Raw genomic sequence first — 15,499 nt, 5'->3', positions numbered from 1 at the left:
TGTGACAGCTGCCTTCGCCGACACTTCTGTCAACCTTGCTTTGTTGTCCTTTTCATCTACAACCAGTGCACCATACCCGTCAACACGCAAAGTCATAGCTTTCTGAAGCAAGCTTGCGCAGTCTCGTGCTTTTCTTCCTCGATGAGGCAGCTTCCGCCGCATCAAGACATGGTCGTCGTAGACCGGCCTGCCCGTTATGGTCGAGTTGAGGAACAGGTGTCCGTGCTTCCGAGACGCTTTACGACGAAAGCGAACGCATCGTGACAAGGGGCTCGGCGTCGCATGGTAGAGAGCTCTTGCTTTGCTTGCTTTTCCTCGGCGTTACGGCTTAGACTTAAGGTGTATCGACCAGTGCGTACATTGCAAGTTACGGTGAATCGAGCCGTGCCCGATCCAATGATCTCAAGACCCTGTACAGCCAGTCGCACCCACATGTCTTGAAGTGCGGCTCAAAGTCAAGCACCACAGTCATGTTGGCCTGCAATTTGGCCCAATAATTTGGGAGACCCCTATACTTTGGGCTCGTAGACCTTCGTCAGGAAAGCGCCAGACATCTGATGCTGAATCTGCAATCGCAGTCACCTTGGGCGAAGTAGGTCGTTCAGAGCATAGCGGGATCACCTTCAAACCGAACTAAACGTCTAAATCAAGCGGATGCTCTTTCACAGGGTCTCCCAGGAGTGACCGGAGACGAGCAAGAGCAAGGGTCGAGGTTCCTGCAGATCAGTAGTACTTTCGCAGTGAGATGGCAGTGCTGTCCGAGTGTGTATCCCACGAAGGTACCGCTCATCCTTCCCACACCACCCCATCTCATGTGGCTGCTATGCAACCACGTATATTTGGTGTCACTGGGCATCGTCACAAGACCCGCAGACCTGGAACCTAGCAACCAACCCCTACAACGACGCTGTCCTATCTTTTCGTACCGGAATCACATGATGACCGCAGTAGCAGACTTCTGCAACAGCAGCTCGCAATTTCTCCGACAGGAACGTGAGGTTGTAAGTTACTGCCGAAGGACAACGAGTTGTTCAGGATTTTGCCTCTTGCTAGTGTTGTTCTTCTGCGGTTCCCTTCCAAAGACGCTCTTCCCGTCCTTCTAGCTGGTGCATGTCGTGCCACTGCCGCCGGCCTGCTGAAGAGCGTTATGTCATCGGTCGACAGTGGACTGAGTCGTAGCGACACGTCGACGTAGGGGGGGGGGCTGGCCCAGTTTTCCCTCGAAATGGCAAAGCACATGCATTTGGGTGGCCAAAGTGGTACAGGTGCTGGGGTGTGCTGGCCACTCACAGAGCAGGCATTCCGTGTTCCGGGGCCCGTGCTCATTCGCTCTCACCGCGCAGGCCGCCGCAGGGCCACTACACACCCACAGGGCAGGAACTAGGTAACTACGCGAGCCCCATTGCCCCAGGACCTCCCACTGGCAGAAGAAGGGGGGTGGGGGGTGGACAACGAAAAGCACAACTGCCACCCACTCGCAGTCAGCAGCCAACAGCCAGCTAAGTCAGGGCGTCGCAGCGCCCCTAAACTTTTGCGGGTCGCAGGGGTTTGGTTAGGCACCTTCCGACAGTCCTCAACCGATTTTTTTTCCTGTTGCCTCCCTACAGTAATGATCTTCTCTTTTCTACCTTCCTCCCACAAATCACCTCTCTCCCACAATCCTCCTCTCCTTCAACCACCAAAAAGGGACTCGTTTCCTTCCATCCTCCACACGCGCAACAATCTCCTCCGCATCGTCATCTTTGTCTTTTGTTTTCCTTTTTTCTTCGGGAAACACAAGATACTGACGTCCTAGCCTAATCAGTGCCTGAGCGAGAGCACCTGCTTAGACGACACAAACAAACTTCGAGAGACATCAGAAGACATCCGCCGTCTTCTTTCTCCCTCTCGTCATCCATCGTTCGTCTTTTGGTTCGACTGTCATTACGCGGCCGAACTTTGCCTCTCATCAACAATCATTTCCTTCCCAGGAACCGATCGTTTGTCACGAGACGTTACGAATACCCTCGATTCCATTTTCGAGCACGATTTCCAAACCCATCAACTTGACGACACCTCATCAACCTACGAACGTTATTCATCATGGCTGATCAGCTCAACATCAACGGCCTCAACATCGGCTCCACTCAGGAGGCCTCTGGTCGCTCCTCTTACATCCCCCCTCATATGCGAGGCAAGATGGGCCAGGCTCCTCCTGCCGCCGCCGCCGCCCCCGTCGCCGGCGGCCCTCCCAACGTCAACGGCGGCCTCAACAACAGTGCCTGGGCTGGGTTAGTATTATATTCTCTCCGTCTCATGACCAAACTCTAGTGCTGACCAGGACCTAGTAACAACGGCAACAACAGCAACTACGGCGGTGGTCGCGGTGGCGGTGACTGGCCTGCCATGGGCGGTCCCGGTGGCCCTGGCGGCCCCCCTGCTCCCGCTGCGGCTGGCGGTCCTCCTCCTCACTACGGTGGCGGTCGCGGTGGTGGTCGTGGCGGCTGGAACGGTGGTGATCGTGGCTACGGCGGTGGCTACGGCGGCAATGCTGGCGGTGCCGGCGGTGCTCCCGCACACACCCGCGGCTCTGGCGATGGCCAGTGGCGCGACGGCAAGCACATTGCTGGACCCGCCAACCCCCGTGTCGAGCGCGAGCTCTTCGGAACCCCAGACGATCCTTCCAAGCAGCACACCGGTATCAACTTCGAGAAGTACGACGACATTCCCGTCGAGGCTTCCGGTCACGACGTTCCCGAGCCTGTCCTCACCTTCACGAACCCTCCTCTCGATGACCACCTCATCAGCAACATTGGCCTTGCCCACTACAAGGTTCCCACCCCCGTTCAGAAGTACTCTATCCCCATTGTCATGGGTGGCCGTGACTTGATGGCTTGCGCCCAGACTGGTTCCGGCAAGACTGGTGGTTTCCTCTTCCCCATTCTTTCTCAGGCCTTTATCAACGGTCCTTCGCCCGTTCCCGCCAACGCCGCCGGTGGCAGCTTTGGTCGTCAGCGCAAGGCCTACCCCACCTCGCTGATCCTCGCCCCCACCCGTGAGCTTGTCTCGCAGATCTACGACGAGTCCCGCAAGTTCGCCTACCGTTCGTGGGTTCGCCCTTGCGTTGTCTACGGTGTTGCCGACATTGGTTCTCAGCTCCGCCAGATTGAGCGCGGTTGTGATCTCCTGGTGCCACCCCTGGTCGTCTTGTCGATCTGATTGAGCGCGGTCGCATCTCCCTGCAGAAACATTAAAGTATCTTGTGCTCGATGAGGCTGATCGCATGCTTGACATGGGTTTCGAGCCTCAGATTCGCCGTATCGTTGAGGGAGAGGACATGCCCGGCGTTCAGAACCGCCAGACTCTCATGTTCTCCGCCACCTTCCCTCGCGACATCCAGATGCTGGCCCGTGACTTCCTCAAGGACTACGTCTTCCTCTCTGTTGGTCGTGTTGGCTCCACTTCGGAGAACATCACCCAGAAGGTCGAGTACGTCGAGGACGTCGACAAGCGCTCTGTTCTTCTCGACATTCTCCACACCCATGGCGCAGGTCTCACGCTGATTTTCGTCGAAACCAAGCGCATGGCTGATTCGCTCTCGGACTTCCTCATCAACCAGAGCTTCCCTGCCACTTCCATTCACGGAGATCGTACTCAGCGCGAGCGTGAGCGCGCCCTCGAGTTCTTCCGCAACGGCCGCTGCCCCATTCTGGTTGCCACCGCCGTTGCCGCTCGTGGTCTCGATATTCCCAACGTCACCCACGTTGTCAACTACGATCTGCCCACCGACATTGACGATTACGTCCACCGCATCGGTCGTACTGGTCGTGCCGGCAACACTGGTCACTCCACAGCGTTCTTCAACCGCGGCAACCGTGGTGTCGTTCGCGAGCTACTTGAGCTACTCAAGGAAGCTAACCAGGAGGTTCCTCAATTCCTTGAGACTATCGCCCGTGAGTCTTCCTACGGCGGAGGCGGCCGTGGTAGGTCCGGCGGTGGTCGTGGCCGTGGTCAGGGTGCCAACCGCGATTTCCGTAAGTTCGGCGGTGGCGGCTTCAGCAGCGGCGGCGGCGGCGGCTTCGGTGGCCCTCCCAGCAGCGGCTACAGTGGCGGCGGTGGCGGCGGCTTCGGAGGTCCTCCTCCTAACCCCAGCTACGGCGGTGCTGGCGGTGGCTACGGCGGTGGCTACGGCGGCGGTGGCGGCGGCGGCGGCAGCTATGGCAACCCCGGCAGCGGCGCTGGCGGCCAGTCTTGGTGGTAAATACAACCAAACCATCTGGTCTCCCGGCGGTTGAGGTACTGTTTTGCCTCCGAAGTCCGCTGGACGCTTTTAAGTTGCCTGCTTTCTGCCGCAACTTTGTCTCTATTCTTCTTTTCCCTTTTCTTTTCCTTTTTTACGCATTTCGACTCGACTTTGCATTTCAGCACGGCAGCATGACCCAAATCCGCGAGACGGTAGCCTCTCATTGCAATGAGGAGCTGAACAGGGCGTCAGGACATGAACGACATCCATCGATAGAGCGTTTGTTTTCGCTGGTCCCCCAACCGATGATACCCTATAGACCGCAGGGGGAAACCTTCAGGAGAGGCAGAGCACACAGCATACGCGAGGCGCGCAGGGCTAGCGCGTCCTGATCTACGGCCTTCATGATCATCACCATGGAAGGTGATTTGACGGCCACGGAGATCATGCATGTGTCTGCTCTCTCTACCCAGTTTTCCCGACAGGCATTTCTCGCCTTTCGACGGAGGATAGAGGGCTCATGCATCTTGCCGTGCATCATAGACAAAAGTGGATTTTCTCGGTTCTCAGTTTTCGGTTCTCTGGTCTATAATATCTCATGAGGCACGGTGTTGCCTTCAGAGGGCGGCAACGGCACCAGGAACGGGCTGGCAACTATGGAATAGTTGACAGAGCGTTTTTCGAGAGCACTGACGATGGCCTTCCCATTCGAGGATGGGGCTTTCGCGGAAGGGATACCAAAAGTTCTTGTTCTTCAGAAACCAGCGGCTCATTTGGAACGAGCATTTGCCTTCCGACTCTCGCGTGCGATAGCGAGGAGTCGAGAGGCTGCAGGTCTTCGGTCACTGCGTAACCTCGGGGCGGAATCCGAGGGCGCGACCTCGACCGGACCATGGATTCCGGAGATGGACAGCTCGTATGAACTGAGAAGACCCCAATAAAAACACTTGCTGAATACTCTATGATGACCCCATCGTGATGTTATGTCTGTCTTGGGTGACCAGTCCTCGTTCTGGGAGAAGACGATCCAAGCTGACGTAAGCAACGATACCACAGAATGCTTAGTCACGGTACTCCCAATCCGGCTCTCTCCTTCCAGACTCGATTTTCAGTAGCTGCACGTCCAGTAAGTGGGTCCTTGGTGACACGCGTCTATTGGAGCAAAGCTCAAAGGCTCGTGTCCTCGGTGAGCCGGTGAGGTGATCCGACGAGGCGTGGCCCTTGCGATGGGCGCAATTCAGGGCCGCAAGGTTCCGTAGTAGTCAGTTACGACCTACAAAAATACTTTGCGGCTACCCTCATCCAGGTCCCATATTCCTCCGCCAGTCGCCCGCTTGTGCCATCTGCTTTCCTTTCGAATTCCGTCTCCCACCATATACTTCAACACGGACTCCCAGGATAGAGGTTATTGGTGAACGTCATCTATTCGATGTCCCGTTGATCCGTATCCCTGCGCGACTCGATCATCACCTCACTGGAATCTTTCACGTATCGACAGTCGCGAACCCCCATCAATCCAAAGCATTTCGCCAACGCGATCTTCCATCGATTCAAGTCACGAGCCCGCTGTAAGGGCAGCCATAGAGCTTGTCGCCTTAGAAAATGGCGTCCCGATCACCTACTAGCTCAGCAGTTGCTGGCCCTGCCTCCGACATAGAAGCACCCAGTTCACCTATACATCGAGATGAGGGCAAATCATTCTTGTCGCAGGCCATGACGGAGGATGAAGACACTCGAATGATCGACATGACGCCCGAGCCGGCAGAGAAGACGGGACGCGGCAAGGGCAAGTCGCAGGGCAAGGACAAAGATGGTGGTACAATTGGCAAGATCAGACATCTCAAGAAAGAGGACGGTGAGCCACTGTGGCGAAAAGACATACAACACGATTTCCTCAAGGCTGTCTTTGATGACATGACACCTGCCTTTACCAACTCGTACGAACCTGGACGCGACAAACAGAACTTTGCCGACCTCTACATAGACACCATGTCAAGGAGCAGCAAGACGAGCAAAGTCTTACGCGACAAACTGCTGAGCGATCGAGATGCCGCAAAGGGCATGGCAATGGTGTGCCTGCTCGTGAACATCGGGCGGATGAACACAACACTAAACTGTAAGGCACCCAAGTCCACACCACACTGCCATGCAACCAATTGACACAATGAATCACAGTCTTCCCCGAGATGCGAGCCCAACTCCGTACCTACCATGCCATTCCTTCGCTGCAGGCACACCAAGACCCCCATGCATACAAACAGCTCCAGGATGCGCCTCGTTTGAAGTCCATCCTGAAGGGCGGAGCCGAGGACCGACAGGAGCCTGGGAGTCTCAACAAGATCAAAGCCCGCGACTGTCCGCGCACCAACCCGGTCAACCTCTTATTCGTAATATGCAACGCTGCTCTTAAGGTAGCAGAGCTGCATTTTCCTCCAGGGCAAGAGTTCCACGATCTTGTCATGAAGACAAATTACACGAGCAAGTCTCGGGCCAAGGCCTTTCTGTGGATCATGTGGTTCTACCTAGAGTCTGACTTTACTGAGGAAGGCTGCGACGAGAACCCTTTTGGTCGCGGCGTGGACTACGGCGTGGATGTTGCAAATCAGGGCGTGCCACGCCTCGAAGAGATGACGCCCGAGGAGGAGGCTCGTGAGAACATTGACACGCCCAAGGAAATGGAGTTTGGTCACGAGAGGCAGAAAACGCGTGCTAAGATTCTCGAAGCCGATCAGCAGTTTCTTGACAGCCAGAGCAAGCGTGGAGGACGGGGTGGCAATCGCGCGCCTGTGGAGGAGGGCCCGGCGATATTGCCCAGGATCCGACCTTCCCGCAATGAATCGGACATGGATAGCATCCGGTCGACTCCGCCGCCGAAACTGCTGGGTCATTTAGGGGGCTAAGAGCTCAGGGTCGCCGGGGAGGCGCGTCGCTCAAGTACCAGGCCTTCGAGGCCTCGTCGCCCGGCGGCCTGGGGGGAGGGCATCATCGCTAGAAAGCCAAGGACCACCAACAGCTCACCAGCTAGCGGTAGAACGCAACCGCAGTCAGCGTGTGGAGCATATCCTGGACCAGGGGTTGCGTAAAGAGCACCGCAGGCTCGTAAGCTTCGTAAAAGGGGGAGGGCATCTTTTGCGGCCATGCGACGGATCAAGCAGATGGAGGATCCACTTGAAGACAGCGATGTCGAAGACGAAGTACGGCGCGAGTTGTCTGCTGGTGGCCCGCTGCGAGATGCTGGCCAATACCGCCATCGCGGCATGGCGGGACTCACGCCGCTCAAGTCTGAAGATGACGACTTTGGGGAAGAGTCGGCAGCGATAGCCGCAGCATACCGGCGGGTCAATCGTCGTCTGGCGCGGTGGGCGCAGTACAAGGGAACCGGCCGAGGCGTGATCGCACCCGTCAAGAAGCGCAGCCTTGTGAACGGTGTAGCCGAGCCAGAGGAAAACGGCGACATTGGTGAAGTCGGCGACGAGACGCTGCTGGCAGGGGACGAGGGCCACAGCGACGAGCGCGTCAACGGACACACTAACGGTGACGTGACAATGGCTGACGACGGTGACGAGGTGGACGACATGGAAGACGCAGACAGGACAGCTGTCGGGGCCAATAGCGGCGGGGAGGAGGAGGAGCTCGACGACATGGAAAGGTCTCTGCTGGGCATGGCGCCCGGTGATGAGGACGATTCGTCTGACTCGGACTAGGTCGGGGGTCGAGGCATATGAAGCTTTGCGTACCGCACTACCTGTACTATATGAATGCACGAACAAGGAGGCTTGAGGGTTGCGGGACATTGAGTTGCTTCATTCAAAATAAGACGTAAAAGCAGCTCTACCTTGAGGCGTCACTTTGCACATGCGGTTTCTTCCATCATGGTAGCCCAATAATGAGTTGCTATAAGTAGATGTTCTAGTCTATCGAACTCGCCTACTTGTGACGCGAAACCAACCTCCCCCTTTCCCCGTGTGAAATATTCTTCGAAACCACGCTGAACGTGTAGTGCAGCTGATGTAGGAACGAATGAGTGGCACCCACAGACAGTCGTAGGAAGCGGCAACATCCCCTGCTTAGCCATGGAAGCATAGTCGTGGCGCGTCAATCCCTGGTGGGCGAGTCTACCCGGTCTCTTTGAGGACAAAGATGAGGTGCTTCAGCTAACTGGCGCAGACGTTCTGGCAAGGCCATTGTGGACGTCTTCGCGTGCGGACGTAAACTATGCTTTTGACACTATTTCTCACGCGTCCAAGCGGAACATCCCTGTTCTGTTGTCAGAAATGTTCAGCATCAAGTCTCCCCCGCACAATGGTAATCAATATAAGCTTCAGCGTCGCAGCTCGGGTGACAGCGTTTGTGATACTCTGGTGTAGCATTGAGTCAGTGACAAAGGCGACAGTTACACAGCAAAAGCTCGACGTTGAGCTGGGCGCATGAAACGAGTCCAAAGTTGCCCGCTCTGCCCGACTTCCCAAGGCATGGCAACAACACGGCTTGATCACATGGGATGGATTGAACGGAGGCTTTTGACAGGAATCTGGACTTATGTCAAATTGGATACAGCACGGTATGTGCTAAGATGCGTGGAGGTGATTGTCTCGGCCGCTGGACCTAGGGCCTAGCACGGGTAATTATTCTGAAGCGAATCGGCAGGGGTCACGGGGCACTCGACCTTTGCAGTCGATGGGCGGGCGAATGATTCAAGACCTGTTGCCTGCCTTATCGAGGTGTGACTGGGGCGGGGTCATTTTCAAACTTGAACTCTCTGGCTTTCTGTAGCATCGATCGTTCCTTTGAATAACATTCGGTCCCCGTCCCTCTTACGGACTACAAAATCAAGGACGAACTAGAGCAACCACCAGTTGGGAAGGGCCGCTACGCTCCAGGCTGCAGTAGTGACGACAAAACGCCGCGTGAAGACCATGGAGTTTACGGATGTAATGAAGAGAGACAAGGCAAGCCGGGTCGGAGGTCAACGAGACCGACAGGTGGGGTGGGGGGCAGACGTTAGCGTGTGCTGTGTAACGCTTGATTATCAATTCGCATGTTCGGACTTGCTCCACTTGCAAGTGCGAGGTGCGCCGCGTAGTAATACGACGGGCAGTCGCCCCTGCCACTACCACTACTAGGTGCTTTCCCACGGCTTCAGCACCCACACGGCACCGATGCGGCACGTTCTTTCCGGGGAAAGAGCAGCCCCAAGAGGGTCGGCTAGGCACACGGATTCGTTGCAGGTCAGGTCATTGGGCCTGGCAAGGATCCAATATGGGTACATAGTGGAAGGCCTGGCCTGTTTGCCTTACTTGTCTCTTGATGACATCCATACACGAGCACTGCAATTCAACGACCTGAAGGTTCCAGTTAGAGGATCAGGCCATTCACACACACACACACACACTCTCTCTCTCTCTCCAGGATTACACCCTGCCGGTTCTGTATCTCATATTCCGACCCAAAGCGACGGTCCAGACATTGTGAGCCCTGTCGTATGTTTTGGTTTGCTTAGAACTTTGTCGTGCCACCGCTCCCTCGTGGCAAGGCGACTCACAGGCGCCACACCGCAGCCTGAATCTACCTCAACTCGCCTTGGCACGGCGAGCCGGACACTTTTTGACTAGAAGCCGAGCTACTGCCGTATTGCAAACATAAACAAGACAACTCAAAATCAGACTCCAGATAATACGCATTCTACCAACTGGCAGCATACCCAGCCATCCTTCCAGCAGACAATGCCAGAACCTGCCGACAAGGAAGTCAGGGCTCCCGATCAGCTAGCTGCCTCCATTCAACCCAACGATGCCACAGAGGCCGTTGGAGGCCCGGCCGTCCCCAGCCCAGAGCATGACGAGAGGATCGAGGAGAGGAAGAGCTTGAGTGACGAAGATGAGACGGTCAAAAGGGTCAAGCTCCAGCGATCAGCGAGCCATGCCACTGATGTCAGTGCGACCACCACTGCTTCAAGACCACCACCTCCTGAAAAGAAGCCGTGGTACAAAACGCCAAATCCCTTGCGGTGGGGCTCTATACCGCCAGTGCCCGAAGAACGCGGCGAATCTAGAGAGTATCACGCTGGTTTCTTTAGTTTGTTGATATTCCACTGGATGGGACCGCTAATGAACGTAAGCCATTCTTGCCCAAACTCACCCCTCTACGCGACTCCCCGCTTGAATGCTGTGCTAAAACATAGTAACACAGGTTGGCTACAAGCGGCAATTGGAGCACAATGATCTATGGCACGTCAACCCGGATCGCACAGCCGAGAAATTGTCGTTGAAGCTCCAGGCCTCGTTTGAGAAGCGCGTCAAAAAAGGGGAGAAGTATCCTCTGCTATGGGCCATGCATGAAACCTTTTTCTTCGAGTTCTGGCTCGGTGGCATGCTTCAAGTCATGTCAACAGTCTTCCAGGTCTTATCTCCCTTTACGCTGCGTTTCCTCATCCAGTTCGCCAACGATGCCTGGGATGCCACACGCAACGACTCGCCACCTCCTCCGATCGGCCACGGCATCGGCCTCGTCCTTGGCGTAACTTTCATGCAGGTTTTCCAGAGTTTGGGCACGAATCACTTCATTTATCGCGGCATGATCGTCGGAGGCCAGGCGCGAGCCGTACTCATCAGTGTCATCTTCGAGAAGTCCATGTCTATATCTGGCAGAGCTAAAGCTGGCGGACTGCTGGTCGCTGACAGTCCCGGCGCTAAAGCTGGCAAGGGACATGGCGACCAAGTGAAGCAGAAGGCAAAGAAGCAGAAGAAGACCAAAAATGCAACGGAACCTGCCAAAGGGCCGGGGGTATCGGGCGATGGCACCGGCTGGGGCAATGGCCGCATCGTCAACCTGATGAGCGTTGACACGTACCGCATCGACCAAGCCTCAGCCCTCTTCCACATGATATGGACAGCCCCCATATCCATTCTCATCACCTTGGCTCTCCTGGTCGTAAATCTGAGTTACAGCGCATTGGCTGGCTTCGCACTTCTGGTCATCGGCATTCCTCTCCTCACCAGAGCCATCAGAAGCCTCTTCAGAAGGCGCAAGGCCATCAACAAAATTACCGATCAGCGAGTCAGTCTGACTCAGGAAGTGCTGTCCTCGGTTCGGTTTGTCAAGTACTTTGGCTGGGAGACCGCGTTCCTCGATCGTCTCAAGGAGATTCGCAAGCGCGAGATCTACAGCATCCAGATCCTCCTGGCGATCCGAAACGCAATCAACGCCGTCAGCATGTCATTGCCCATCTTCGCTTCCATGTTGGCGTTTATCACATACTCTCTCACGAACAATAACATGAACCCTGCCGAGGTTTTCTCCTCTTTGGCGCTCTTCAATGGACTGAGAATGCCCCTGAACCTGCTACCTCTAGTTCTTGGGCAAGTCGTCGATGCATGGTCATCCGTCAAGCGTATTCAAGAATTTCTGCTCGCGGAAGAACAAGAGGAGGATGTTGTGCGGAAGCCTGACGGCAAGCATGCTCTAGAGATGCATGCCGCTGATTTTACCTGGGAGAGGACGCCTACTCAAGACGCCGACAAGGTTGCCGATGCCACGAAAGGTGCCAACGACACCAAAACGATGAGCGAGACTGAGAAATCTGGACAGCGGCCACCGTCTGCTGGCGACAGTTCAGGTGGCAGCACTCTTATCGAAGAAGAGCGAGAGCCATTCAAGCTGCAAGGCATGGACTTTCAGATCCACCGCAATGAGCTGGTTGCGGTCATTGGGACTGTGGGCAGTGGTAAAAGCTCTCTTCTCGCTGCATTGGCAGGCGACATGAGGAAAACGTCAGGTGAGGTCGTCTTGGGCGCGTCGAGAGCTTTTTGCCCTCAGTACGCGTGGATTCAGAATGCGACTGTCAGGGATAATATTCTTTTCGGAAAAGACATGAACAGGGAGTGGTATAACGAGGTCATCGATGCGTAAGTCTTCTCATACTCATACCTTGTGCAAGGCTGACCATTCATCAGGTGCGCTCTTCGCCCAGACCTCGAAATGCTGCCCAACGGTGACAAGACAGAAATCGGCGAGCGAGGCATCACTATCTCTGCGGGCAGAAGCAGCGCCTAAACATCGCCAGGGCAATATACTACGACTCAGACATTGTTCTCATGGACGACCCCCTCAGTGCTGTTGACGCTCATGTTGGACGCCACATCTTCGACAGCGCCATTCTTGGATTATTGAAGGACAAGTGCCGTATTCTTGCCACGCATCAACTTTGGGTACTCAACCGAGTCGATCGAATTATTTGGATGGAGGGTGGCAAAATCATGGCTGTGGACACTTTCGACAATTTGATGAAGAATTACGAGAGCTTCCGGCAACTGATGGAAACGACCGCAGTCGAACAGACCAGCGAGGCCACTCCTCAGACAAATGAGCCAGTAGCCGCGAGCAGCGGCAAGAAAAAGAAAAGTGCTGCGTTGATGCAGCAAGAAGAAAAGGCTGTATCCAGTGTGCCTTGGTCGGTTTATAACGCATACATTCGCGCATCAGGCTCGATCTTCAACGCCCCCCTGGTCTTGTTTCTGTTGGCCCTCTCATTAGGAGCCAACCTCATGACTGGTCTGTGGCTATCTTACTGGACCAGCGACAAGTATGGCATGACGACAGGCGCCTACATTGGCATCTATGCTGCGCTCGGCGTTCTTCAAGCATTGCTCATGTTTGGCTTTTCAATCTGTCTTTCCATCTTCGGCACCGCATCCAGTCGAGTCATGCTTCGCCAGGCTGTCACGAGAGCACTACGAGCACCTATGTCCTTTTTCGACACGACACCCCTGGGACGAATCACCAATCGCTTCTCGAGGGATGTGGATGTCATGGACAACACGCTGACGGATGCCATGAGAATGTACTTTCTCACACTCGGCATGATCATATCCGTTTTTGCACTCATCATCGCCTTCTTCCCCTGGTTTGCCATCGCACTGGTACCCTTATTCTTCATGTTTATCTTTGCCGCAGCTTACTACCGCGCATCAGCTCGAGAGGTCAAGCGTTTCGAGTCGGTCCTGCGGTCGACTGTTTTCGCCAAATTCAGCGAAGGGCTTAGTGGCGTGGCTAGTATTCGGGCGTACGGCCTGAAGCAGCACTTCATCGAGGATCTTCGCAATTCTATCGACGAGATGAATACCGCGTACTACCTTACCTTCTCAAACCAACGGTGGCTGTCAGTGCGGCTTGATGCGATCGGTAATCTGCTTGTCTTGACTGTAGGTATCCTTGTCGTTACCTCGCGATTCAGCGTCTCTCCAAGCATCGGCGGTCTAGTATTGAGCTACATCTTGGGCATCGTTCAGATGATTCAGTTCACTGTACGTCAGCTTGCTGAGGTGGAGAATGGATGAATGCTGTAGAGCGGCTGCAGTACTATGGGACTCAGTTGGAAGAAGAGGCGCCTCTACACACGATCGAGGTGCGGCCAACGTGGCCAGAGAAGGGAGAGATCATCTTTGACAACGTTGAGATGCGCTATCGCGCCCAGCTACCGCTCGTTTTATCAGGTCTGTCGATGCATGTTACGGGTGGTGAGCGAGTGGGCATAGTGGGGAGGACGGGAGCAGGCAAGAGTTCCATCATGTCGACCCTGTTCCGGCTCGTGGAGCTGTCAGGCGGCCACATCACTATCGATGGCATCGATATCTCCACCATCGGACTCCATGATCTGCGATCCCGCCTCGCCATCATCCCGCAGGACCCAACCCTGTTTCCGCGGCACCGTGCGCTCAAACCTCGACCCCTTTTCATGAGCATACGGATTTGGAGCTGTGGTCAGCTTTTGCGACAGGCTGATCTTGTACCGGCCGATGCCCGTCCCGATGAGCCGCGGACCAAGGACTCCCCGCGTGTGCACCTTGACATGGTTGTCGAGGAGGGATGGCCTCAACTTCTCCCTCGGCCAGCGGCAGCTTATGGCATTAGCACGCGCTCTTGTTCGCGGCGCCCCGTATTATTGTCTGTGACGAGGCTACAAGCTCTGTCGATATGGAGACGGACGACAAGATCCACCCACACTATCGCAACGGGCTTCCGTGGGCGCACGCTCCTCAGCATTGCTCACCGGCTGCGCACTATCATTGGCTACGACCGTATCTGCGTCATGGACGCCGGACGCATCGCAGAGCTTGGCACGCCGCTCGAGCTTTGGCAGCGGGATGGAATATTCAGAGGCATGTGTGACCGAAGCGGCATACGCGTCGAGGACATTAAAAGCGCCAGCGCCGAGATGGGCACGGCTCATGAGGCGGGCGTTGAGTCGCTCGAGGCTGGGAAGAAGGAAGAAAATTTCTGAACATTGCCTGTCTAGTCGGGAGACAAGCGACTCAACATATACGAGGAGTTGGCGGTCAGATTCTGGAGCACCGGCCACCCACATTCTGCATACATTATTGATCTCAAAAGGTGTTCGGAGGAGCCCTTGCATTTGGCTGCGTCATGTCTCAGTGGTTTGGCGTTTGGTAATTTGGAAAATAGGAAGGAAAAAGACAATGAAATACGAAAGGTATCTTGACATGGGACCTAACGGCTTCTTAACCTTCACGATAAATGTGATGCCCGCGATATGACTCTGCGATATCACCAACAGGTCAAGAAATAATGGACTGCTGCTCGCGTCCGCTGAGGGGACAGGGCCTAAGCAGCCGCGGCGGGGTCTGTCAGGAAGCGTGGTGCGACGTTGGACGGAGATCCGGCAGTAGCCTGGACTGGTGGTGGTGCGTCATGTCTCGGATCGCGTGCGACATGGACTCCATTGTGAGCCAGACATGCAGGCACCTTCCGCGGCGTGTCACAAGCTCAAGCGGTGAGCAGAGCGAAGCAGAGTTCACGAGGTTCGACGAGGGCTGGAAAATGTTGCACGTCCACATGTCCGATGAGGTTGATTGACGATGCGACGGCTACCAATGCCCTTCACATAGCGCACATGCAAAACAGAGGCTAGGGAGGGAGGGAGAGAGAGAGAGAGAGAGAGAGAGAGAGAGAGAGAAAGGATATCAAGTGGTTTCTATTAGTGGCGGAAGAAAAATAAATAAAGATGTACCAGGCCTGGTCCCGTGACGCCGCTCCGAATGCCGTCCCGACAATAATAACCTATACACCAAACCCTACAAGAGGCCGCGGGCGACCAGGTGAATCTATGACAACGTGGTGGCCATCTGAAGAAAACAATGCACCATTTCAAAAACACGCCTCAGAAGCGTGGCCCCGGAGAGCGCTGGCACTGGGGATTCGTCGGCGGCATGTACTCGGAGGGAAGGCCCGCGGGTTTTCGTCGAGAAGGTCTTCTAGGTA

General features: G+C 55.4%; 5 protein-coding genes across 5 annotated transcripts in view; 4 read left to right on the top strand and 1 right to left on the bottom strand.

Moving 5' to 3' along the window:
- Positions 1-2,082: 2,082 nt before the first annotated feature.
- VDBG_04151 (ATP-dependent RNA helicase ded1) lies at positions 2,083-4,240 on the top strand (the record flags this gene model as incomplete). Its single annotated transcript, XM_003006152.1, has 3 exons — positions 2,083-2,270; positions 2,328-3,154; positions 3,225-4,240. 3 exons carry the CDS (start codon positions 2,083-2,085, stop codon positions 4,238-4,240), a joined length of 2,031 nt encoding a protein of 676 aa, XP_003006198.1.
- Positions 4,241-4,535: 295 nt separating this feature from the next.
- Positions 4,536-4,703, bottom strand: VDBG_04150 (hypothetical protein; the record flags this gene model as incomplete). The annotated part of the gene is made up of 1 exon (XM_003006151.1): positions 4,536-4,703. One exon carries the CDS (start codon positions 4,668-4,670, stop codon positions 4,536-4,538), a length of 135 nt encoding a protein of 44 aa, XP_003006197.1.
- Positions 4,704-5,824: 1,121 nt separating this feature from the next.
- VDBG_04149 (INO80 chromatin remodeling complex Ies1) lies at positions 5,825-7,926 on the top strand (the record flags this gene model as incomplete). The annotated part of the gene is made up of 4 exons (XM_003006150.1): positions 5,825-6,338; positions 6,398-7,105; positions 7,236-7,321; positions 7,378-7,926. 4 exons carry the CDS (start codon positions 5,825-5,827, stop codon positions 7,924-7,926), a joined length of 1,857 nt encoding a protein of 618 aa, XP_003006196.1.
- A 2,019-nt stretch (positions 7,927-9,945) lies between these two features.
- VDBG_04148 (multidrug resistance-associated protein) lies at positions 9,946-14,501 on the top strand (the record flags this gene model as incomplete). The annotated part of the gene is made up of 4 exons (XM_003006149.1): positions 9,946-10,335; positions 10,412-12,126; positions 12,225-13,524; positions 13,578-14,501. 4 exons carry the CDS (start codon positions 9,946-9,948, stop codon positions 14,499-14,501), a joined length of 4,329 nt encoding a protein of 1,442 aa, XP_003006195.1.
- An 874-nt stretch (positions 14,502-15,375) lies between these two features.
- VDBG_04147 (conserved hypothetical protein) overlaps positions 15,376-15,499 on the top strand; it is a gene marked incomplete at both ends in the record, with an annotated part of 1,986 nt that continues 1,862 nt past the window's right edge. The window contains one exon of the mRNA XM_003006148.1: positions 15,376-15,496. Coding sequence (XP_003006194.1) covers positions 15,376-15,496 — 121 coding nt within the window. The remainder of the gene's footprint in view (positions 15,497-15,499) is intronic.

Source organism: Verticillium alfalfae, genomic scaffold, assembly GCF_000150825.1.
Source record: "Verticillium alfalfae VaMs.102 supercont1.4 genomic scaffold, whole genome shotgun sequence".
Classification (NCBI taxonomy): Eukaryota; Fungi; Ascomycota; class Sordariomycetes; order Glomerellales; family Plectosphaerellaceae; genus Verticillium; species Verticillium alfalfae.
This window is presented reverse-complemented; position numbering and strand designations above follow the sequence as displayed.